At 36.2% G+C, this 26,757-nt stretch overlaps 1 protein-coding gene across 4 annotated transcripts in view; it reads right to left on the reverse strand.

The window, feature by feature from the left end:
* The window catches only part of CNKSR2 (connector enhancer of kinase suppressor of Ras 2), a 257,480-nt gene that overhangs the window by 196,998 nt on the left and 33,725 nt on the right, over nt 1-26,757 (reverse strand). For all 4 annotated transcript variants that reach the window (XM_066248700.1, XM_066248697.1, XM_066248698.1 and 1 more), the window contains exons 2-3: nt 11,733-11,896; nt 174-376 (exon numbers count right to left, since the gene is read on the reverse strand). In XM_066248700.1, the coding sequence (XP_066104797.1) occupies nt 174-376; nt 11,733-11,896 (367 nt within the window). The remainder of the gene's footprint in view (nt 1-173; nt 377-11,732; nt 11,897-26,757) is intronic.

Below are 26,757 nucleotides of genomic sequence, written 5' to 3' on the forward strand. Positions count from 1 at the left end.
ATAAACCCCACTGATTGACTTTCTGGATTGCTATGTGTGTATTTGCATGTAGATATTTTTGTATGTGTGGATGTCTCTACCTCTCCCATCCTTTCACAAGAAAACATGCAACAATGTTATATTCGTACTAGTATCCAAGGAGAATTATTGATGAAACATTTGGAAGATTTTACCTGTCTAACCAGGCGAGCAGGCTCTTCGCTGCTCCAATCAGATCCACAACTGAAGTCAGAAAGTCATTTGGCAATTTTCGGCTGGTTCTCCCATCATAATGGCCACTCCTTCTCCTCCCTGTTATAAAATTCTGTAGATTTTTGGCAGATGCATTCAACTTGTGAGAAAGGGTTTTCAGATTTTCTGTTTCCAAGCCATAATTCTGAATTATAAAAGAGAGAAAAAATATATACTTAAAGTCAGTATTTTATTCATTCATTAAAATATTTACTGAGAACTTTAACTATGTATAGGAAATGGAACTAGTCTTAAAAGCTAAAAATAAGTAAGATAGAATTTTCCTGGTCTAGCAAAACCCACAGTCAAGTAAGGATTTGGGGAAATGGCAGATAAATTACAATGAAATATATTAAGCAAGAATATGAACATGGAAAAATTATAAGGATTCATAAGTGCTTTTGTTTTTTTAACCCAAAACTATTCATTTACTTGTGAAATTCATTATTGTCAACAATTATTTTTGAGTATATGTTATTAAATTAGCATAGACATAGGACCGTAGGCACTAGGAAAAATACTGCTTTCTCAAAGCGAGCAAAGTAAGCCCAACTCAACAATAAAAAGGAAGAAATAGATTGTAACACACCTTTTTTCCATGTCCTCTCTATAATTCATATCAGAAATTTCTTTTATAATACGGTACCAGGAAAAACTGTTTCCTCAAGGGAACCAATACACTTTTTCCATTTTAAAATAAAAATTATAGAATTAAATTTGTTTTTATTTTTGTCATGGTTGCATTAGCTCACAGTCAAATTTGAAACACAGCTAATGCAATCATAGTGAGTTCTTAGGAAGTGTATTTGTTTTCTTCTTTTCTTTGGTCTCACTTTTATATTTCAGTAATGTTCATTATTTTACATTAAATGTCTTTAGGGTTTACAAATTCTTGCAGAAAGTAATTATAAGAATAAATGCAAATAAGCTTTCTACCACATTCATTAGGAAAGTATCATAAGATCTCCTCACATAAACTTTAGGTTTTCATAAATTACAATTATCCTGACCATGCAGTGGCGCAGTACATAGAGTGTCAACCTGGGATGCTGAGGACCCAGGTTTGAAACCCCAAGGTCACTGGCTTAAGCACAGGTTCACCAGCTTGATTGTGGGGCCGCCGGCCTGAACTTGGGATCATAGACATGACCCCACGCTTGCTGGCTTGAGCCCAAGGTCTCTGGCTTGAGCAAGGGGGCACTGGCTCAGCTGGAGCCCCTGGGTCAAGGCATATATGAGAAAGCAATCAATGAGGAAATAAGGTGCTGTAACTGCGACTTCACACTTCTCATTTCTCTCCCTATCTCTCTCTCTTTCTCTCTTGCTAAAAACAACAAACAAACAAAAAACATTACAATTAAATTTTAAAACAGCTAGTTGTGAGTTGTAAAACAGCTCTAAGAAAGGCTGGTTAACATAATCAGAGGATGGCCTTGATCGAACTATTTAGTAACATATATGTTACTGTCCTGTGTAAAGTTAAAAGTATTACCACTTTATAGAAAATGATAAAACCTAAATTATGTTAAATAGCCAATCAGGCCCAAACAAATTCTCCGTTTGACTGACTCCTTTCACAGTTGATGACAGTGAGGCCTGAGGACAGGAAGCTTTTTTTGTCTGTTTCAAGTGCTCAGAGCTTAGAGCAGACAGAGTTCAGAACAGGGACAAGTAACCAGGCCACCTGGTGACAACAAATGAAGCAAAATGGCATGTGAATTTAGCTATATTATTAAGTCAACAACCACTGGGTATCTACTTCATAGGAAATTTAGGCTTTTTCCGTATGAATTTAAGAAAGGACAGAACTCAGAGATTAAAGGATAGACTAGAGAGGGTTCGGATGCCTAACATTAAATATCCTGTTATATTATGTATGTTACCCTAAAGATTTAATAGTGATAAAAGCCTGACAGTTCTTTGCTGAGAAATTACATTTTTATTAAAAGAACATTCTGTTTTGGAGTCATATGCTTCTTTTTTTTAAAAAAATCATAGTATATTAAATTTTCACTGCTTAATTTAAATCGCAATATTTTTCTCTCAGGTTAAAAGGTTTGGCTTGCCTGACCAGGCACTGCCACAGTGGATAGAGCGTCGGACTGGGATGCCAAGGACCCAGGTTCGAGACCCCGAGGTTGCCAGCTTGAGCACAGGCTCACCTGGTTTGAGCAAAAAGCTCACCAGCTTGGACCCAAGGTCGTTGGCTCGAGCAAGGGGTTACTCAGTCTGCTGAAGGCCCGCAGTCAAGGCACATATGAGAAAGCAATCGATGAACAACTAAGGTGTCGCAACGAAAAACTGATAATTGATGCTTCTCATGTCTTTCCGTTCCTGTCTGTCTGTCCCTGTCTATCCCTCTCTCTCTGACTCTATCTCTGTCTCTGTAAATAAATAAATAAATAAATAAATAAATAAATAAATAAAGGAAACATTTAAAAAAAAAGGTTTGGCTTGCACAAGTAAAATATTCTATTCACATTCTATTGTATCTGAGCATGGATTATCAGTGAAACCTTTGAGACATGTTATACAGTTTGTCACTATATTTAGAAGGAAATCCATTCATAAGTTTATAAAAGATACTTTCTAAAGACTAGATAAAACAATTTTATTTATATCAACTAAATGTAAATATTTCTGAAGTCCTTAAAACTATTTTCAGAAGTCTTTTGTGTTAAAGCATTTTCCCTGAAGTATAATTGTGTTTGTATTTTCCACTTTTGTCTATTAATGATTTTAATGAGAAAATATTTAACAAACAAATTAGAATAATTTCTTAGAGAAGTTCAAACTTAACAGTTTATTAGAGAGAAATTGAACCAACCAACCTGGTAACAGTTTCACTCTGAAACCATTAGCCTCCACAAAAGATTAAATTATACTTATCTATATAAGCACTCAAATAGTTTCTTTTTTTTAAATTTTTATTAATTTTAATGGGGTGACATCAATTTATCAGGGTACATATGTTCAAAGAAAACATGTCCAGGTTATCTTGTCAATCAATTATGTTGCATACCCATCCCCCAGAGTCAGATTGTCCTCCGTCACCTTCTATCTAGTCTTCTTTGTGCCCCTCCCCCTCCCTTTTCCCCTCTCTGCCTCCCCCCCTCACCCATAACCACCACACTCTTTTCCATGACTCTCTTAGTCTCCTTTTAATGTCTCATCTACGTATGGAATAATGCAGTTCTTGTTTTTTTTTCTGATTTACTTATTTTACTGAATATAATGTTATCAAGGTTCATCCATGTTGTTGTAAATGATCTGATGTCATTATTTCTTATGGCTGAGGAGTGCTCCATAGTGTATATGTGCAACATCTTCTTTATCCAGTCATCTGTTAAAGGGCTGTTTTTTTTCCATGTCTTGGCCACTGTGAACAATGCTGCAATGAACATGGGGCTGCATGTGTCTTTACGTATTTATGTTTCTGAGTTTGTGGGGTATATACCCAGTAGAGGGATTGCTGGGTCATAAGGTAGTTCTATTTTCAGTTTTTTGAGGAACCACCATACTTTCCTCCATAATGGTTGTACTACTTTACATTCCCACCAACAGCGAATGAGGGTTTCTTTTTCTCCACAGCCTCTCCAACATTTGCTATTACCTGTCTTGTTGATAATAGCTAATCTAACAGGTGTGAGGTGGTATCTCATTGCAGTTTTGATTTGCATTTCTCTAATATCAAATAGTTTCTTATAAAAGGTAAAAATAATTTAAAAATAATAATACAAATCTTCTTATAAATAAAAATCTGAAGGAAAAGTAAAACTACTTTGAATTCTTCAAAATTGAAGATAACACTAAAATTATTTTTAATACAATTTAAGAATTAGGGAATAAAAAATCTTTTGGACAAAACTCAGAAGGCTAACCTGAGAAGGCCTCCAAACTTAGGAACCTACTGATAACAATATCCTGTTTGTAGTAGAAGTGATAAATGAGGAGGACAGAGGAATATAGAGGCAAGAAGAGACAAAAGTTATGTTGTAGAAAATAGAGGGGAATTCTTAAAACTTATTCTAGTTAACAAATATAACTAGCTAAACTGATACATCAAAAGCATTTCTTAAATTCTAGATGAGTTACAAAAATAGGTTAGAGCAGGATACCTACCACCCACTTTTGTATCGCTGTTAGTAGTAAAATTTTCTAACCGCCCATCGGTTCCACAGTAATGGTGATTTATAAAGTAGGGAAATAACTTTACTTTATAAAATTTATAAAGCAGAGTTACAGCAAGTTAAAGCATATAATAATAATTACTTACCAAGTACTTTATGTCAAACTTTCGATAAGTTTGGCAGAATAAATCTTTATAAAACAACTTACTATAGTTAAATCTATCTTTTTATTTATAATTTGGTTGCTCCGCTACCACCAACCATGAAAGCTGGAACGCCCACTAGTGGGTGGTAGGAATCAGGTTGACTACCACTGGGTTAGAGGCTTATCTGTGTATAAAAAGCATCTATATGGTACTGTTATAAGAAAAGGGATGTTTTTAGGTCATTACGTAAAAACACATGCAGTCCCATGTTCATTGCAGCATTGTTCACAGTGGCCAAGACATGGAAACAACCAAAAAGCCCTTCAATAAATGATTGTATAAAGAAGATGTGGTACATGTATACTATGGAATACTACTCAGCCAGAAGAAATGATGACATCGGATCATTTACAACAACATGGATGGACCTTGATAACATTATACTGAGAGAAATAAGTAAATCAGAAAAAACTAAGAACTATATGATTCCATACATAGGTGGGACATAAAAATGAGACTCAGGGACATGGACAAGAGTGGTGATGGTTATGGGGGGGCGAAGAAAAAGAGGAAAGGGGTGGGGGGGAGGGGAGGGGCACAAAGAAAACTAGATAGAAGGTGATGGAAGACAATTTGACTTTGGGTGATGGGTATGCAACATAATCAAATGTCAAAATAACCTGGAGATGTTTTCTCTGAACCTATGTACCCTGATTGATCAATGTCAACCTATTAAAATTAATAAAAAATTATATTAAAAAGAAGGGATGGATTAATTGATCTCTCAAATAAATTTTTATCATCACAATTCTCAATTTTAAGTAGTTCAAAATCAATTACCGTCAACACAAATGTCTTCTTGCTATTTCTTTCATGCAAAGGGCTTGTTTGTTGTGACTCACTAAGTCACTGGTAAATCACACTCCCTTGCCTACATGTAAAGAAGCAGCAAGTAAATGAAGAGACCCTTTGCTTTTGGCCAGAGGGATGTATTACCTCAGCTTTGTAAAATGCAGGTTATTCATTACAGACTGGCTTTTCACTGCATATGCATGGGAAAACAAGGCATTATTATTGGTATAGAAAGAACTACATCAAGAAAACAAAAGCTTGGATATACAATGTATTCAGCTACTTCCTTTGTACTGTTACCTATTTGTTCATATATTTGACTAATAACATGTCTACCAGGAATCAGTTGTGACTGTAGACTGATTCAACACAGCCTGTCTAGTCTTAAGAACTGGTGCTAAGTTGCTACTGTTCTTTTCTTTCAATTATATGCATTCAAAAGCACATAAAAGAAAGAAAGAAACATGATTAACATTTTAGAAAATTGAGGTGGCTATATCTTCACTAGTGGCAAATTCTCACTAAACATTCAACTAAAAATATTCAACATTAGCACCACATATTTTACAATGTCAATGCTATAATTCAGAGCTCTTCATTTGAATATAGCATGTAGCAGGTGTTTAGATTTTTTAATACTTTGCTTTACAAATGAGTGCGTCCTAAAAGGATTGCTTTAATGAACTTTTTAAGCAATAAATTGAGATGAATTATGTTGCAAAGAAACAAACCCTAGTAATTGCAGACATCAAAATTTTTTGCAAAATGTCTATTATATAAAAAGTACATGCACAATGAAATGAAAACTGTTTTTATCTTGTCATAAATGATTCACTATACTTCCCAATAAAAGGTGTATTGTCAGAACATAAATTAAGGGATATATATTAAACTACATATATATATTATTTCTGCTTTATTATTTCTGTTAATATTTAATGTAATACTATTTCAGTTCTATTAAGCATATTAAATGATAGCATAATAGCTTGAAAGAGCTCATATACCTCCAAATCATGAACAGCTTAATTCTATCTAGAATAACATGGTACAAACAATATAGTTGGTGCTTAATAAATACATATTGCATGAATGAACAAGTTACAAAATAGACATTGGTTTTCATCAGCTGCCATACATTTATTCCCCATCAGGTACAACTTTAAGACAAGGAAGATGAAAATATTTCAAAGCTTAAAAGAAATAAAGGAATTTGGTAATTACTCTGTATCTTCTTTATACTAGGAACAAAAACTTGTCACCTGTGTAAGCAAGAGAAAAAAAATAAAGTTCTCTAGAGTAAGGCAGAGAACTTCATTCAGTTAGATGCCATTAATTTAATATCTTCTATTTGCTAAGCACTGGACAGGAAGCACATTGGAATACCAAAAAATCTGAGCAAAGATTATAATGTGGTACAAAGTGTTTGTTGCCTTTCTCTCCATCACTTCCCACTCTGCACCAGCCAAATCAAAATTCTCATTTCTCTCTGAACACCCATACTCTTTCATAATTGTTTTTAGATGTGATATTTGTTCTTTCTAGATAAAATTTCGCCAACTTTTTTGTCTGGTGAACAGCTACTCATTCTCAAAATCCCAATGCAACGTCTACCTACACTTCTTGGCCCCCTCAGTAGTGTTCATCATTTCCTTCAGCACTCCCTCAGGTACTGTCTTTAAATCTACATTATTGGTAGTGACTATTGTCTTTTTTTACTAGACTGCATACATCTTATGAGCACAGACCTATACCTATTTCATCCTTGTATTCCCCATGGTAGCACTGTTTGGACGTGAATATATAAACGTTGAAATAAATAAATACCATAGCCCTGGCCAGTTGGCCCAGTGGTAGAGTGTCAGCCTGGCGTGCAGGAGTCCTGGGTTCGATTCCCAGCCAGGGCACACAGGAGAAGTGCCCATCTGCTTCTCCACCCCTCCCCCTGTCCTTCCTCTCTGTCCCTCTCTTCCCCTCCTGTAGCCAAGGCTCCATTAGAGCAAAGTTGGCCCAGGCACTGAAGATGGCTCTGTGGCCTCTGCCTAAGGCACTAGAATGGCTCTGGTTGCAACAGAGCAACGCCCCAGATGGGCAGAGCATTGCCCCCTGGTGGGCGTGCCAGGTAGATCCCGGTTGGGCGCATGCGGGAGTCTGTCTGACTGTCTCCTTATTTCCAGCTTCAGAAAAATACAAAATAATAAAAATAATAATAAAAATAAAAAATAAAAGCAATAAATACCATAGATGTAAGGGAAAAGTAAAATGGCAAGTTGAGGCCATTACAGTTTCAAAGAAGCAAGACATAGTTTCCTGTTTCCAATATCAGAACTTCTGGTCTAGTCACCTCAGCTTGTAGATGTGGGATCTCATGTCCTCTGATTTTATAATGGCATGCTTAAGTAAGTCAGAATTCATGGCTCAGTAATTTGCTTTATATTCACTGGAAAACATCTGTTGCATCAACAGGAAGAAATTTGTACTTCTAATTTGCCAATGTATAACCATTAGGAAGCAGTGAAAAGGCAGTTTAATATTTGACCTCTCTGAGGAATGTTAGCAATTTATTGCTGAATAAACACAGAAGAATAAATTTAGTGTTTTCATTAATTAATTTATTTTTCTGTGTTAACTTCTAGAACAGCTCAACCACACAATGAAGTTTTCCCAGGAAAATGATATAACACTAAGGTGCTGAAACCCACAACTGTAAGGGATTAAAACTCAGTACATGAAGGGATGTACCATAGTTCCATGGCTCAAACATCAAATGGTCTAGACATATGTTTCTGATGCCATCCTTTTAAGTAAGTTTAGGTCAGCAGAGGTTGTTTATGGCCCAAACTCCAAAACCTACAGGTCTAGACTCTTTGTAGGTAACACTGCAATCATCAAACTTTCCTTTCTTCAAACTGGCAGTGTAGGAGCCTAGCATTGGCATGGTTCATCCATGCAGAGCCCTGCTTATGAGACATGCACTGTGGACTTCAAGTTCTGACACACCCACCCATTGTTGTTATAAAAGATGTAGCAAATAGATTACTCACTTCTAAGCCTATTCTATTGCACCTTCATGGCCATTCTGACTCAGATTTGGAGACCAGTATGCAAAATCCCTGTGGACCCTTACCTAACCCCAAGTATTCATTTATTTCAGGCATGATTTCTATGATCTGGTTCATATAAGGGATAGAGTGTACATATGTGCTCTGGTCTGAATTGATTTCTCTTATTTCAGGAACAGGGAAATAAGAAGATCCTCAAACTATCATGTGAGAAATATCAAATCTCCCTCATTGCCATTTTCAATAAAATAGTTCTTCAGCATCCACTCTTGCCAGACATTTGTGCTACATGCTAAGTGTTCAATAAACACATTCCCTTTTCCCACATAGCTTATAGTCTAGTGAAAGAAACAGACATTAGACCGATAAACATACATATGAATATAGAATTACAGATGACACAAGTATTAAGAAAGAGAGTAACAGTGGGGGGTTCATTTCAGACGGGCCAGGGAGTGATCGGGAAATGTGTCTTTGAGGAAATAACAATTAAGGTAAGACTGAAATATTTAAGTGGGAGGTGCTATTCAACTATTATGGTTCCAGATTCTACTCTTCCTTAGAAACTGCTTTCAGTCAGGCCTTTTTTTTTCTTGCTTATCTTAATAGCTTTTTGTGACATATGATGACATTATGATGTTCCTAAATGGAAATAACAATCCTTGTTGCTTTTGTCACAACTTCTTTTCAGTTATCTTCATGCTTCTTTGACTACTCTATAACCCTCCTCTGCAGCCTCCCCTTCTTCCTACTCAGCCTGAGTGTCAAGCTGTGTCCTTTGTTCATTTTATATTCTACAGGCCCTCCTTGGATGATCTCTCTATCTATGGAGTCAATCCCTATACCCTTTAGACTCCAAAATCTCTATCTTCAGCTGCTTCTCAACTCCAAATTCCTATCTTCAACTCTCTGATGAGCATCTATTTCTGGATAACCCAGAGATGTCTCAAATTCAACAAAATCAAAACTCAATTTGTATTTCTACCTAAACTATTCTTGCTTCTATGCCCTATGTCTATTATTACATAATCATATGCTCTATCTCTGAAGCTAGAAAAGTTGAAATTTTTCTCAAATCCTTACTTTATCCTACTCCTTGTACTCACCAGATTTTCTCTATTTCTGTTGCATCCTTAGTTCAAGCCCTACTCACAGCCTGAGTAAATTATTTTAAACATTTCCAAATTATTCCCCCTGTCTTCAGATTATGCCCACTCCATTCCATCCTTTTCATTACCACCAGTTACCTTTTAAATACAATTATTTGGTTATTTTTGTATGGTTCTCCAATGCTCACACTAGGAAATACAAATCTCCAATTATGATGTTAAGGTACTTTTACAGCCTGGCTCTACAGTTGTATCTTTTAATTCCTAATTTTCTGCCACTGTTTCCCACCTACTTCTTCTGTCACATCAAATAGTTTACCATTTTCCATGCACACCAGTCATGCTTTTCATTCTGTGTGCATGTGTCCATGTTATTTTATCTACTTGAAATACGCTTCCCTCTGTTCCTCCATCTACCAAACACATGCTCATTCATCTTCTACTTCTTAAATATTACTTCTTTTACAATATAAACCATTTGATAATAGTCAAAGCTAACTATTTTTTTGCCCCCATAATATTTATCACATACTTTATTTTAGTAGTTATACTACAGTCTTGTGATTCTTTGTATGTCACTCTTTCCCTTGGCTTTTCAAGAGGACAGAAACTAGATCTTATATCTGACACACACATTGCTGAGTGTATTAATTGGTTTTGGGATTATGTTTAATTATCTGCTCATTTCTTATTAATCATTATCACCTTGATAATAGTTACTGTTTACTGAATGCCTACTGTGTCAGGTGCTGAATTAGGCATTATACAAACACTGTCTCATTTGCTTTTCACAACACCATCAAAAGGTAGCTGTTATTATCTCTATTTTAAATAAAAAAACTAAGGCTATGGTGAAATTACTTGCTCACAAGTGTCAATAATTTACTGAGCCAAATTTCAATCTCAGGTTATTATATTACAAGACTTGTGTCCTTTCTCACTGTAGTTCTATCCCCCTCACAAATATCTGGGATAATTCAAGATCAATCAGGTTATTGTCATTTTATCTAACATGGCAAAAATAATCTATGCTCCTCTCAGAATATCTAATGTGCTAAAAGAATATTGCAGGGCTATTTTGACACTCTCTTCTCTAATTAGGCATTGCTCATTTCATTGGATGTATACATAGAGAACATATAAATAATTTGATTATTTTAAGAATGATTTTTCTAAAATAGGATTAATATTTGTGATCATAAATCAAACCTTTAGAAGAGAATGGATTTTATAGTTGACTATATACAATTTTGTATCCTAAATGCTGCTATGAAAACTCCTTTGGTGAGCTCTAACTTAATTTTTTTAAGTATCTAAACATAATGTCATCAGCTAAGTTATAACCTCTCTAGCATGACCAGGCAGTGGTGCAGTGGACAGAGGGTTGGACTGGGACACAGAGGACCCAGGTTTGAAACCCCGAGGTCTCTTGCTTGAGCACAGGCTCATCGGCTTGAGCGCGGGGTCACTGAGTTGAGTGTGGGATCATAGACCTGACCCTGTGGTTGCTGGCTTGAGCCCAAAGGTCACTGGCTTGAAGTCCAAGGTCACTGGCTTGAGTCCAAGGTCACTGGCTTAAGCAAGGGGTCACTTGTTCTGCTGTAGCCCCCAGGTCAAGGCACATATGAGAAAGCAATCAATGAACTACTAAGGAGCTGCAACGAAGAACTGATGCTTCTCATCTGTCTCCCTTCCTCCTTGTCTGTCACTATCTATCCCTTTCTCTGTCTCTCTCTCTGTCTTTGTCTCACACACACACACACACACACACAAAATAACCTCTCCAATTTGTAATCTGGCACTGTATAATATACCAAATTCAATGGAGGAGGAAAATACCAGACCCAGTTGTTTGAGAGTTAGGGGAATTTTTCTACTTGTATAAAAACTCCTGGACACATGGGGATTGTTGAGGTTGGGAGTAGAGAAGGGTATGGGCGGATAAATGATGGATGAAGACTTGAGTTGAGGGAATGAATACACAATATGGTGTACAGAGATGTGTTGTGGAATTGGGCACCTGAAACCTGCATATTTATGTTAACTAGTGTCAATCTAAAAAAATCAATGAAAAAATTTAAAAATAGTTTTAAAAACAGAAGGAAAGGATGAAGGAAACAGAAAATAAAAAAGGAGAAATAATTTTGAAAGGAAAGAAAACAAGAGAAAAGGTTTCCCTTCCCTCCAGTTTTATGACCTTACCAGTGCACATAGAAGGTCAACTGCTTCCAAGATCAGTTCCTGATGGCCGATGCGGCTGACACCCAGGTCTTCTAGCTCCTGATGTGTAATGCGCAGCAGCTGGTCCCCACTTATCTTCTCCCTCTCAAAGTTCTTAATATACTGCTGCAAACAGTCATCAAGACCTGCAAAAGAAAAAATGTGGAACACCAGAATTAAAAAACAACAACAACGACTGTTGAACCAAACAAATAGAAAATATAAAACAACATTAAGTTCAACCAAGCTACAAGTCCAGTCTATTTCAACTCTGAACTAGTTTAATCATCTACCTTTTCTAGATATACATATGTGCTGTGAGGGAAGGGGGTAGGGAATCACTTCATCATATTCCTAATTGTTACATCCCTATTTGGATTTTCCTGAGTAATTATTGAAAATCTTGAGTCTTGTTTGGAGGTTCTAGCAGGGGAGCGCAGCTACTCGTATACCCTTGACCGAAGAACGGTCCTCTCCTCTAGCGGGGAAGGTCACCCTCCTCGACCGAGCACGCAGCTTTGGGAGGGACGCACATGGAGCGGTGAGGGAGGAAGGGGACACCTGCCTAGCCAGCCAGATCAGCCAAATCAACCCTGGTGATCAATGGGGTGACAGATGTCGCAGCCAGATCGCCCTCACATCCGAAAATCTTTACCTCTCTTTTCAGCAGTTCTATTTGTTGCCAGGTTCATAAAGTGAGTTAATGGTCAGGTACCCCTAGATCCAAACTTATCTGCAACCCACTCCTCCTTCCTTCTTTAACCCCATCACAGAGGAAGAGGTATCTTTATTCTTATATAAGAATAATCGACTTCCCTGTGTTCTGAAATCCCATCTTTTGTCACCTTAACACTACTCTAACAATTAAAAAATTAAAAGCTTTCTTTAGTTCAATCATTTCCTATTCACTGACTTTTTGTTCAAACTGTTAGCATCTTAAAAAAAATGAAACAAAAACAACACTTTTCCTTAATTTCCTTGATCCACAGATCCCCAATAGTCTATTTTCCCTTCAGAATCAAGCCCCTTATCTTTATTTTCTCACCTGAAATGCACTTCTGAATCCACTATCTTTTGGATTTGGCCTAAATCCAAGAGTGGAAATCCAGATTGAATACATTTTTCAAGATTATTTGGGGCACTTCAGAAGTAATTGGCTAGGCTATAGGATAGGTTAGTTTCAATAACCTATAAAATGTCCTCATACAAATGAATGAACTAAACTAGCCAGATTACTTCTCTCCAGATTCTATAGTAAGGAATACCAAGAAAATGAAGTAATTTACAAAAACAAAAAGATGAGAGGCCATAATGGGCTACAACCCAGCTTGAATTATGACAAAGAAGTAATCCTAAGTAAGTAGAGAAAGCAGAGATGAGGTTAGAAGAAGTGTGCGCAGTGAAGTAAAGTCCCATAACATTATGTAGCAGTTAAGAGAGGAAAAAAGTTAATCTTAAAAGCCAGCCTGACCAGGTGGTGGCGAAGTGGACAGAGCATCAGACTGGGATGCAGAGAACCGAGGTTCAAAACCCCGAGGTCACCAGCTTGAGCGCGGACTCATCTGGTTTGAGCAAAAGCTTACTGGCTTGGACCCAAGGTTGCTGGCTCCAGCAAGGGGTTACTCGGTCTACTGTAGTCCCACGGTCAAGCACATATGAGAGGGCAATCAATGAACAACTAAGATGTCGCAACCAAAAACTAATGATTGATGCTTCTCATCTCTCTCCGTTCCTGTCTGTCTGTCCCTATCTATCCCTCTCTCTGACTCTCTCTGTCTCTGTAAAAAAAAAAAAAAAAAAAAAAAAAAAGCTACCTGGTTATGACAGGGTCTAGTATCAAGGCTTATCCTAGATCTCAATAACTGGTGCCTAATTTAATTACTGAGGTATGTTACTGCATAATATAGAAAGTATCTTGGCTCCTATATTTAAAATGTAAATTATATGATAAACACACAGCTAGGGAAGTATAATGAAATTACAATAATGTCACTGTATATCAATATATGTAGTTGTGAACTATAAGGTGCTTTCATATATTTTTTCTCATCTGAATTATAAACAATAACTTTATAATATTTTAGAGTTGTTTTGACTACAAGGTCAAAACAAACATCTCAAATTTGTGTATAGAAAAAAATATAGTACAAGAAGAGTCATCTGCAAAAAATTAAAAATATAAATACATTATAAAATAGGGCTAAAAACCTAAATCTCATGACTCTAGGATCTATGCAGTAGATCAACACTGTAACATTTATTAAACAGATAAAATGAGAAGAAATATATACCAGACTGAAAACATGTTATTACCTACCCTATTTCCTTAAGCTTTTTAAGCTTTAAATGTTACACGAATTATTTCCTTAGGTTCCATGAAATTTTATTCTTTTTCATTGATACATTCTAAATAATTCTAAGTAAAATTTATAACCTCCACTTATAAATTCCACCTATGGCTCTTAAGAAGACATATAGAAAATAAATTTTGATCTGTAAACCTCACAAATTTACATGAAAAAAAATTGTGCACTTGTCAATTGAAAGATTAAATAAACTATACACTATTTTATCTAAAACATCTTAAAATAGTTAAAAAGAAGGCTTGAAATTATTACTAAAACGTTTCTGACTTTTTCAGTAAATTATACTGGTTTACATCATCTGCAAAAAAGAGGAATGAACATAAAATCATAGATCTATTATAGAAAGAAATTCTAAAAATAATGAAACATTTACAAAATGGTAACATTTGAGAGATATACTAAAAATGTACAAATTTTCAGTAAATCAATACTATATTGCATAAGAATTATGAAACAAAATAAATAAATCCACTATATTGTATAAGTAGAAATGGAATATGCAAATAATATTTAATGTTCAAAATCCTAAAAGCTCACTTAAAATGGGTGCCAGAAGATGTCTACTGAACTCTAAGAAATTTTACTTTATACATCATTTTATACATAACACATGTACTCTTATCTAAAAATAGAACACTGTTTTTTACAACAAAAAATAAAAATGTAAATTCATCCATTAGAGTTTTGTTGCCACAAAGTATTTACCGGGAAAAACAAGGATCAGCATATGAAGATTTGTAAGGACCTGTTTCCTTTTTGCAATATAAGTTCAAGAAACAGAACAAACATGTAAATCCAGTATCCATTTGCTTTCCTATGTACATGAATAATTCAAGGCAAAAGATCTTATTTTAAAGATAGTTTTCAGTCCCCTCTTTTCACTGACACTGCTTTTTTGTCCAGATCATCAATGATCAATACCATTATATTTGACTGCCTCATTTTCAATCTCATTCTCCCTAATCAACTTATTTCTATATTTTTACCATTTTTTCCAGTCTCAGAACCATCATGGCTTACTATCCAATTTAATCTCTTGTCAGTGAGAACATAATTTCTTCATTCAAAGTAGCTCTTGCTTTGTACTTCCATTTCTGATCTCACTGTCACCAGCTTACTCATACTATACAGTCTACTCGGAAGCCTAACTGCTCTCCCCGCCATCAATCTGCCCAGTCTACCACTGTCACATCTCTAAAAATGCTCTTTGATTAGGCCACTTTCTAATTCAAATACTACAATAACTCTACCTGCCAAAAGGTTAAAATTCAAAGAACTTAAAATAATTTTAGGCACTGGATGGTTGGCTTAGTGGTAGAGTGTTGGCCCAGCGTGTGGATGTCCCAGGTTCAATTCGAGGCCAGGGCACACAGGAGAAGCGCCCATCTGATTTTCCACCCCACCCTCTCTTGCTTCTCTCTATCTCTCTCTTCCCCTCCTGCAGCAGAGGCATGATTGGAGTGAGCTGGCCCTAGGTGCTGAGGATGGCTCCATCACCACCACCTCAGGTGTTAAGAAGAATTCAGTTGCTGAGCAACAGAGCAATGCCCTAGATGGGCAAAGCATCACCCCAGAGTGGGCTTTCTGGGTGGATCCTGGTCGGAGTGCATGCGGAAGTCTGTCTCTGCCTCCCCTCCTTTCACTGAAGAAAAAAAAATTAAACTTTTAGGCTTTTTTTGGGGGGGTGTTCCTAGGTGTCAATGTTAGGTAGCATTCAATTTTCTATACTATAAACAGCTAGAAAGTCCATACTTTTCTTCTATACATAGGATAGTATATAATGATAATCTAGCAAAGACAACTCTATTTAAGATCTTATGGTATTTCCTAAACCTTCTGAAAAGGACAGTTATATTCAGTAGCATATCAACAATAAGTTAGCTTTACTGTATTCTAATTATTGGAAAACTGATCAACCTATGTAAATGCACAGGCTACTTAACGTACCCAGAATATTTAATAAATTGAATTTCTGGAGTGTTCTAGAAAAATGATATTTTTCTCTAGAACCGATGTAGTTAAAATTTTTGTAAACAATTCCTTTATAGTTATGGGATGAAATGGCCATATAAATTCTTGATTTAATTCAGAGAAGAGTTGGCCATCACTCTTACTTTGTAAGTAGTATACTCAGATTTACATTTTGTTCAACAACAACAACAACAAAAAATAGGAAAACCTTTCTTTAAAACAGTCTATGTCAGTAAACAATTCTAAATTGCAATAAAAATAGGCAATACCTGCTTTAACAAGTGAGAAATCATGTGAGAAAGAATAGCAAATTTTGGGGCATCCATACCACAGAATATTATTTCATTTACGTTACATACTGAAAAAGGCAAAATGATAGGAGCAAAAAGATCAGCAGTTGCCAGGGACTGGGAATATGAAGAGATTGTGACTATAAAGCAGCAGGAAGGAGTTGTAGGGGTGAAGAAACTGTTTTGTATTCTGATTGTAGTGTTGGTTACATAAATCTATACATGTATTGAAACTCACATAATTGTTAACACCTAAAAAGTCAACTTTATTCTGTTAACTTGAAGGATGAAATTGTAAAAAGTTACAAGTAAATTCAGGTATTAATTGCAATATCTACTACAGACAATAAAAGTATTTTATATAACATTAACAGTTAGAAAGTCCATGCTTTCTTCCTGTACACAGGGCTGTATATAATGATAAATAACATTTGGAAATAACTATTAAACTAAAGATTTAGTGAGAAAATTTCCTTCTGACATCATTTTATCATAGTTTTTGACATAAAAGAAGACTTTTCCCAGCATTCCATTCAGCAACTATTTATTAAACACCTCCTGAGTTGGGGGCACTGTGTCCTGGTGCATTTAATTCCCTTTGAAAAGATTCTTTCACCCTGCTGATTGGAAGAGTTCAGAGGCTATAAACAGAATGCTATTGGAGAAAGTGTATGTAATGTAGAGTGTATCGATGGTGCATGCAGTAGGAAACCAATCGCTGTCTTATGGTCCCCAGAAGATTCCTTGAAAGGCCAACCCCCATACTACCTATCATTATCATTTATACTCTTCTCCTCAGATCTAACTTTTTCCCTTTAACAACACTGTCTTTAAGACAGAGGCTAAAAACAAAGCAAAACAAAAACAACTAAACAAATAAAAAAATCCTTGATTCAATGATAGTATGTCAATTGTTGCAGTTTGTACAATAATTCAGCCTCCCTACAAAGTTGAGTAGTCAGAAATTAAGGTCTGCTCTGGAGATATAAGTTAAAAGTCATTGCCATATAGGTAGAAAATTGAAGCCAGAAGTGTTACTGAGACTGACTAGGGAAAATAGAGTAGTGAGAGGATTTAGAACCTAACCTTGAGAAACTCCAAAAGGTAAAGACTTTGGTAGAAGCAAACCTGCAAAGAAAACTGAGGAAGTGCAGCCAGAGAGAAATGAAATAAAAAGAGAAAAGGTTGGTGTCATGGAAGCCAATGGAAGAGATGTTTTAACACTGGCAGTACAGGACTCTTGGTTAGGTTGCCACAATTTGAAGCCTACTTTGAATTTGACTATTAGAAGATTTACCAGTGACTTTAATGGAAGAATAACATACTGATAAAAATAGAAGCCAGACAGAGCATGGAGCTGAGGGGTGAGAAAGTAGTGACCTTGCATGTAGAATATGCTTTAGGAAAGTATATGGCATTGGTAAAGAGGGAGAGTGAACAGGGGAGTGTCACATCAGGTAAAAAGGACTATTGTTAGACCAGTTTTAGACATGAAGGGAACTAAAGCTTTGGGAGATTAGGTATCTCCCTAAGTGTACACAGTAAGTGACTGACTAGCAAAGCAAGGAATAAAACCTAGTCTCAGAGGATCTGAAACCCAATCTGTTTTGATGGCATCAGACCATTTCAAGACTGCAAAAACTAGGTCTCAACAATAAATTGGATTTCAACCACTGCAAAAAGAAAGGGGTAAATGGAGCTGATAGAAACATAGTTATTGGCCCTGGCCGGTTGGCTCAGCGGTAGAGCGTCGGCCTAGCGTGCGGAGGACCTGGGTTCGATTCCCAGCCAGGGCACACAGGAGAAGCGCCCATTTGCTTCTCCACCCCTCCGCCGCGCCTTCCTCTCTGTCTCTCTCTTCCCCTCCCGCAGCCCAGGCTCCATTGGAGCAAAGATGGCCCGGGTGCTGGGGATGGCTCTGTGGCCTCTGCCTTGGGCGCTAGAGTGGCTCTGGTCGCAACATGGCGACGCCCAGGATGGGCAGAGCATCGCCCCCTGGTGGGCAGAGCATCGCCCCATGATGGGTGTGCCGGGTGGATCCCGGTCAGGCACATGCGGGAGTCTGTCTGACTGTTTCTCCTTGTTTCCAGCTTCAGAAAAATGCCAAAAAAAAAAAAAAATAATAATAATAATTTAAAAAAAAGAAACATAGTTATTAAAAAGAAGATACAGTATAGGACAGTGGTTAACAAAAATCACACTCTTTCCTATCGACGTGAAAAAAATTATTTAAAACTACCAAGGACTGAATTCCATGCTAGATAGTCTGATGAACTGAATACAATATAGGGCAGTAGTCCCCAACCTTTTTTGGGCCACGGACCGGTTTAATGTCAGAAAATATTTTCATGGACCAGCCTTTAGGATGGGACAGATAAATGCACAAAATAAAATTATGTGACCGGCATAAAAACTGTGGTATTTTAAAATATAATTGTCAAACTTACCAGACAAGCATCAAGAGTGAGTCTTAGACGGATGTAACAGAGGGAATCTGGTCATTTTTTTTTAAATAAAACATCATTCAGACTTAAATATAAATAAAACAGAAATAATGTAAGTTATTTATTCTTTCTCTGCGGACCAGTACCAAATGGCCCACGGACTGGTACCCGTCCGTGGCCCAGGGGTTGGGGACCACTGGTATAGGGTATACCTGGTTGGCATTCTATGTGAAGATGCATTTAAATGAATTAAAGGAGCAACTCTGTAGACATTTTTAGATATCGCTGAAACTAATACAATACACGTTGACTTGGGAACTCCTCTTCCTTATGGTCTTCAGTGCCATCCTTCAGTTATTTCCTTTTATAAGCAAGCAGTTGTCCTGTAACAAATAGTATATGATTTCTTTTCATGAGGATTCCCAAGCAAACCAAATAACACAGAAAAGGAAGAAAAGTTTTCCTCTGGGCCTATTCTCATTTACTCTGTCTTAATTTCTTTTAGAAAATGCTAAGCTGGCCATAGTGTTCCATTATTTTCAAATCAAAGAGTTGATGCTAATTAGTAGTAATCTCTCCCATTTATTTTCTGTGCTCACTGCATGCCAACTACTGTTGAAAGTACTTCACAAATGCTTTCTTATTTAATCCTTAGAATAATCTGAGGAATTCCATATCATTATCTTGATTTTACAGATAAGTAAATTGAGATTTAGAGACCATGCCCAGGACCCCACCGCTTAATAAATATAAGACAAAGTCTAAATCCAAGTCCCTCTAACTCCACATCCCTGCCCTTTAAGCTTACACTAAATTTGAAGGAGTAGAGAAAGGGTGGAAAACACTGTTTGCAAACTGATCATCTGTACCATACAAGTAGTCATGACAAAAATATTTTTTTCCATTTTCCATTTAAAACTCTAAGGATATTGTTTTAAGAGACATTTACCATATTGAAATTGAACTTTGTATCAAAGGGATTTAAGTACATTATTTACCGCATATACAAACACACAAGAGGGAAAACAGAAGACAGAAAGTAGAATGGTAGTGGCCAAGGACAAAGGGGTGGGGGAAATGGAGAGTTAGTGTTTAACAGGTAGAGTGTTTCAGTTTTGTAAGACAAAAAGAGTTCTGTGGATGGATGGTGGTGATGGTAGCATAATGTGAATATTCTTAATATCATTGAAGTTTATACTTAAAAATGATACAGATAGGAAATTTTATGTCATGTACATCTTATAATTGAAAAAATCTAATGGTGAAAATGATGAATCTTATTGATGCACATTTTACAATAAAAAAGCACAATAGATTAATTTTATTTTTTTATGTGACATAGTGAAAGTTCTTGAATATCTTTAATTAGAACTCCAGGAGAGGAAAGGATAAAAAACAAAGCAGAAAGCAATATATTAAGAGAAACTGGTCAATAAACTGTCAAAACTACTGAAATATTTTAAATCACTATATCAGGAAGTAATATGAACCTTGAGCAGGATAAATATAAAGTAGATATAAAGTAGATTAATTTTAAATAACCTAAAGTTGCTATTTTCAAATATTAATTAGACTTAAGCATTTGGCAAGGGAAATGAGTATATGAAAGGTACAGCTATAAGTTACTATTTTCTATCTGATTATTATATATCAATATGTAACCTAATTTTTCTGACAGAAACACAATTTCTTTTTATTGACCACAAAGAAACCACCAAAAGCAATAGTTTACCATTTTTAGTAAATCTTACATGGAACTCAGCAATATATCTCATTCAAGCTAATTAACTTATCATGAAAAAGTAATCTGTCTAATCACAATGGGATTTAATAAAGCTACCATCCTTTTTACTGTTTTCATTTAATGTCTAAACAATATTATGGGGTGTGAGACATGCCAAAATTGTTTCAGCAATGTGTAAATTTTATTAAAAAATTGCCTTTATAACAAAGTTGAAATGTATTCATAAGGAATTATTTTTCAGGATAAAAAGAATCCTACACATTTATCCTACACACATTTCTGGGTTACGAAAAACCTAAATGGTAATATTCAATTTTGTATTTGTTCTCTTTCATGTATCAGAATCAAGACATAATACCATACAATTATATTAATAGCCAGATAATTTTTTATTAGCCTATAATGTAAATTTTACTTGACCTAGGAAAATGAGGTATTTGGAAGGGATAATTGTATTCTTCCTAGTATTTATAAGACCTCCTCAAAATAATTCTTGATTTTACAGATAAGTAAATTGAGATTTAGAGACCATGGGATTTAAAAAAATATGTATTTTATTATACTACAAAAATAATTTTTTAGGCAATTTATAGGAAAAGTGCACCCTTATCTTCACTGCAGCACTATTTACAAAAGATACGAAATCAAAATAATTCTAATAATTATAACTCAAAACAATGTCAGTTTTCCATTGCTTCTCAAACTTTCTATGCATATAAAACATCTGAGTATCTGATTAAACTGGAGATCCCAATTCAATTAGTCTGGTGTGGGGCCTGAGATTTTGTATTTCCAACAAGCTCCCAAGTACCAATAACATTACCAGAGCAATGCTTGTCTGAGGCAAAAAGAGACTTCATTTTTTTCCCACAAGTCAGGATGTCATTATAAAATAGGAAAATAATGATGACTAGAAATACACATAAATAAATGCAAGTAGGCTTAGTTGCTAAATATCTAGTCATGTCCTTTATGGCCTTAGCAGTCTCAATTAAAAAATACATTTATCATGAAACCAAAGAATCAATAATCTTCATCATAAATTTGTAAATCACAAAGGATCAAATTTCTCATACTATCAGATAGAAAAATTATGTTAACTAAGTGGGAAGAAGAAAAGCTATGCCAAACTAATTATAATTATGCTTATTTAAATGAATCCCTAATTGCATGTTTTAAGGATAGGTACATAGAAAAGTTCCAAATTTTCCTAAAGAAATTCACCAGCCTAAATGAACACTATTAGTTTCATCCTTCACAATACTCTTATCAATTATAAGAGAGTGCAATGGAATTTCTTCAAAAAAAGGAAATGAAGCCACAACGAATATAAATTTATGTTCTTTATCATTAAGCATTTCTCAAAGAGTTCCAAAAATATGTGAATCTTCTAATATGTATCATAATTCCTCTCTGCAGTAAAATTCTCCCTCATTATGATAGCATTCTATGGCAATCACTGTCTGTCAGAGAAGTGAGCTTTCAATTCTTGCCAATCAAAATGAAAATGTGTGTCAGTAAGCACTGCTTTCCCTTTTTTCCCATCAGCTGCCAAATTCCTACACTTGAGTCAGAATCAGAAATATTGGAAAATTATAAAAAAAAAGGAGGAAAAAGTTCTACAGAGATGTATATAAATCAGAGGAATCAGGGGAGAAGAAGGGGGAGGAAGAGAGGGAAGGGGGAGGGCATTAAGAGTCTTGGCTAATACTGGGTCAAAGAAACAATTTTATTTTTTATTTTTTTTTATTTTATTTTATTTTTTTCATTTTTCTGAAGCTGGAAACAGGGAGAGACAGTCAGACAGACTCCCGCATGCGCCCGACCGGGATCCACCCGGCACGCCCACCAGGGGCGGTGCTCTGCCCCCAGGGGGCGATGCTCTGCCCATCCTGGGCGTCGCCATATTGCGACCAGAGCCACTCTAGCGCCTGAGGCAGAGGCCACAGAGCCATGCCCAGCGCCCGGGCCATCCTTGCTCCAATGGAGCCTTGGCTGCGGGAGGGGAAGAGAGAGACAGAGAGGAAAGCGCGGCGGAGGGGTGGAGAAGCAAATGGGCGCTTCTCCTATGTGCCCTGACCAGGAATCGAACCCGGGTCCTCCGCACGCTAGGCCGACGCTCTACCGCTGAGCCAACCAGCCAGGGAGAAACAATTTGATTAAACTCATTTTTTAAAAAAAATACCTTGCAATCATTCCTTACTGAAGAGACAACATCACTTCTCTATTCACAGATTAATCTCCATAACATCTGTTTCTTAGCTGATTGCAAGTGCTTGCCAGGAATTTAAGAATGAACATTCAGATGACATTTGCAAAGTTCCAAGTCATAATTTAATCCTAGATTCATATTGTTGTTGACCCAACAGTTAATGGAGCTTAATAGTCTCATAATTTTCCTGATTAAATTACTGCTCAAAAGCCCAGTTTCACAGACAGTGGTTTATAAGGGAAAGATACATGAACATCATCTTTACTCAGTTTTCAGAATTTAAAAACTGTGTTACACAAAATGTAATTTAAGATCACTAGATACTGATGTTAAAAGAGAGGACAATTTTTTTAGTTACCTCCAAAAGGGACAAAGAATAAACACAAACTCTTCTAGGGAAAGTAGAACAAGCAAAAAGAAAAAGAAAAAAAAAACCCAGAATGTAGGGCTTGGGGAGATTAGGGCAAGGGCAAAGACCCAACACACGTAATGAGTTTATATTATGCAAAGTGTTACCCAAAAACTTCTGAGCATGGCCCAACAAGAGCCTATTCACTAACCTTCCAGTGAGACTTTGCTCACTGCCTGAAAGCAGCCGTGCAAACAAGCTTTTAGCAAGCTTTTGTTTCAATTCAATCCCGATCTTTGCACTGGTGAATTTTCAGTGAAAAGACCCTGAGAGAAGCCATATTTGCATACATATAAATATACTACCATTGACTGCAACACAGACCTATACTCAAGACAGTTATAAATCAACCTGTAAAAGGGGCTAAGCATTTAACCAAGAGTATCTTGAATAGGCACAAAATAAGAGCTATTTCCTGCACTGTTTTTGCAAATATTATAAATATAAAAAGCAAAACTGTGATAAGTATCCCAAATAATTCTGGTAAAAATATAGAAATATTGGTAGACATTTCTAAGTGTACGTGAGAAAGATTCATATTGCCTTTCAATTTTCTAGTAGTCAAAATTGTTCCTTTCCCAAAGGCAATAGTTTACTATTCATAACTTTTAACAGCAGACTACTGAATTCAAGGTATTTTTCCAGAAATGGAAACAATTGTGAAGAAAACTAGAGTGAATATTTTTTTCTTTTCAAGAAAGAAAGCATGAAATATATTAAAATATGTAATAATCCATGAAAAAACTACAATTGCTTTTGTCAGCAGCCTCCTAGAAAACATGTTCTCTTTGGTTATAGCATCACAGATTAAAAGTCACTTAGGAAGAGTGTGATTCATTCAGTGAGGATAAAGGCAGCTTTAAATACTTAATAAAGTTTTGGACACCTATAGTTATGATCAAAGCACTCTGACCCTGACTTCCAAGTGCTATAATAATAAAAAAGATAAATAATTCAAAATGGAACCTTGCATTTCTATTCAAAACTCAGTTATGTCATCCCAGAAAAGTTTTATAGATAAAAAGAGCTGAATTCATTGCTTTTCATGGCAATCTCAAATCTTGTCAAAAAGGAGGAGAAAAACAAGCAAAATTATTTCTGCTTTAGTAGAAGGGGAATGCAGTTGGTGATAGTCTTGTAAGAACACAATAACAGGAAAAAAAGAAAAAAATTAAAAACTGATAAAAGCCAAGCATAGGAAACAGGATACAACTAATCGGGGGAGACTGCCCCTTTCTGGAAGGAAATATGGCCCATGTGCGTCTATGATAACTACCCCAATGCTTTACTATGGTGTCTCTTCTCCAACGCATACAATACACTCCAGACTCAAGGTTAACTATGTAGTTCAGGCTTGGGGAGTTAATGAATATATAAATTAGGAGTATATCTTCTGGGGGCATTTCTTATGGAATAAGATTTATTTCTGGATCCTGCATTGCAATCTTCTAAAAATTTTTAAGAGTACAGTGTTAATTATAGTTATACATTTGCTTTAAAATACCTTAAAGTTCTTAGATTTATTTTAGAAATAGTTTTTTTAATTAATTTTAATGGGGTGACATTAATAAATCAGGGTACATATGTTCAGAGAAAACATCTCCAGATTATTTTGACATATAATTATTTTGCATACCCATCACCCAAAGTCAAATTGTCTTCTGTCACCTTCTATCTGGTTTTCTTTGTGCCCCTCCCCTCCCCTTCCCCCACCCCTCCCTCTCCTCCCTTCCATGCCTCGTAACCACCACACTCTTGTCCATGTCTCTTAGTTTCATTTTTATGTCCCACCTATGTACAGAATCATATAGTTCTTAGTTTTTTCTGATTTACTTATTTCACTCAGTATAATGTTATCAAGGTCCATCCATGTTGTTGTAAATGATCCAATGTCATCATTTGTTATGGCTGATAGAAATAGAGTTCTAATCCATGTCTCACAACTAAATACCTCTGTAGAGTCCATCAGGTGGGAAAAAAATGGAGTTACTCCAGAAGTATTACACAGTAAAGCCATAAAATCAAAAAGTGTTACAGTGAGAAGTAGAATCAAGGACTTTTCAATTTATGGCTCTTATGCAGTTTGATCATTAAGAAAGAAGAGGATGATGTAGAGAAAAGGGAACCCTAGTGCACTGTTGGTGGGAATGCAAATTGGTGCAGCCACTGTGGAAAACAGTATGAAGATTCTTCAAAAACTTAAAAATAGAATTGCTTTATGCCCCAGCAATTCCACTTCTGGGTATGTATCTGAAGAAACATAAGACATTAATTTGAAAGAATATATGCACCCCCATGTTCACTGCAGTATTATTTACAATAGCAAAAATATAGAAGCAACCCAAATGTTCATCAATAGATGAATGGATAAAAATATTGTGGTACATATACACAATGGAATATTATTTGGCCATAAAAAAGAATTATTCGGCCATAAAACAACATGGATAGACCTAGAGGGTATTATGCGAATTGAAATAAGTCAGACAGAGAGGGACAAGTATCATATGATTTTACTCATATGTGAAATCTAAAGAGTAAGATAAATGAACAAACAAAATAGAAACAGACTCATGTATACAAAGAACAGACTGAAAGTTGCCAGAATGGAGGGTTGTTGAAAGGCTGGGTGTAAACGTTGAAGGGATTACAAAATACAGATTGGTAGTCACATAACTGTCCTGGGGATGTAGAGTACAGCATGGGGAATATAGTCAATAATATTGTAATAACTATGTATGGTGCCAGGTAGGTACTTGATACATCACAGGACCATTTTATGAGGTATATGATTGTCTGACTTTTATGCTATATACCTGAAACTAATACAAAATAATATTGAATGTTAACTGTAATTTAAAAGAAAAATAAAAAAGAAATCAACTGTGATGGGACAATAAACAAAAAAGGAAAACTAAAACACCACAGATAACACTTAACTTTTGCTTTTAAAAAACAGGCCTGGCCCTGGCCGGTTGGCTCAGCGGTAGAGTGTTGGCCTGGCGTGCGGGGGACCCGGGTTTGATTCCCGGCCAGGGCACATAGGAGAAGCGCCCATTTGCTTCTCCACCCCCCCCTCCTTCCTCTCTGTCTCTCTTCCCCTCCCGCAGCCAAGGCTCCATTGGAGCAAAGATGGCCCGGGCGCTGGGGATGGCTCCTTGGCCTCTGCCCCAGGCGCTAGAGTGGCTCTGGTCTCGGCAGAGCGACCTCCCGGAGGGGCAGAGCATCGCCCCCTGGTGGGCAGAGCGTCGCCCCTGGTGGGCGTGCCGGGTGGATCCCGGTCGGGCGCATGCGGGAGTCTGTCTCTCCCCGTTTCCAGCTTCAGAAAAAAAAAAAAAAAAAAAAAAAAAAAACAGGCCTAAAATTAGCAACAGAATTAATATTCCTTTCATGTTTGGAAGCCTTCAAGAAAATTGCAAACTTTTATTTCAAATCACTATTTCTATCAACCGAAAACATGACACTGACTATCCTACTATCATAACCTCTCTTCTTGAAATGAAGAAATAAAGGGGGAGATTAGAGACAGGGAATACTCTGGTTCACCTGGGAGTGATCAAATGGTCTCACC

The sequence above is a fragment of the Saccopteryx bilineata genome, chromosome X, assembly GCF_036850765.1.
Source record: "Saccopteryx bilineata isolate mSacBil1 chromosome X, mSacBil1_pri_phased_curated, whole genome shotgun sequence".
Taxonomy (NCBI): Eukaryota; Metazoa; Chordata; class Mammalia; order Chiroptera; family Emballonuridae; genus Saccopteryx; species Saccopteryx bilineata.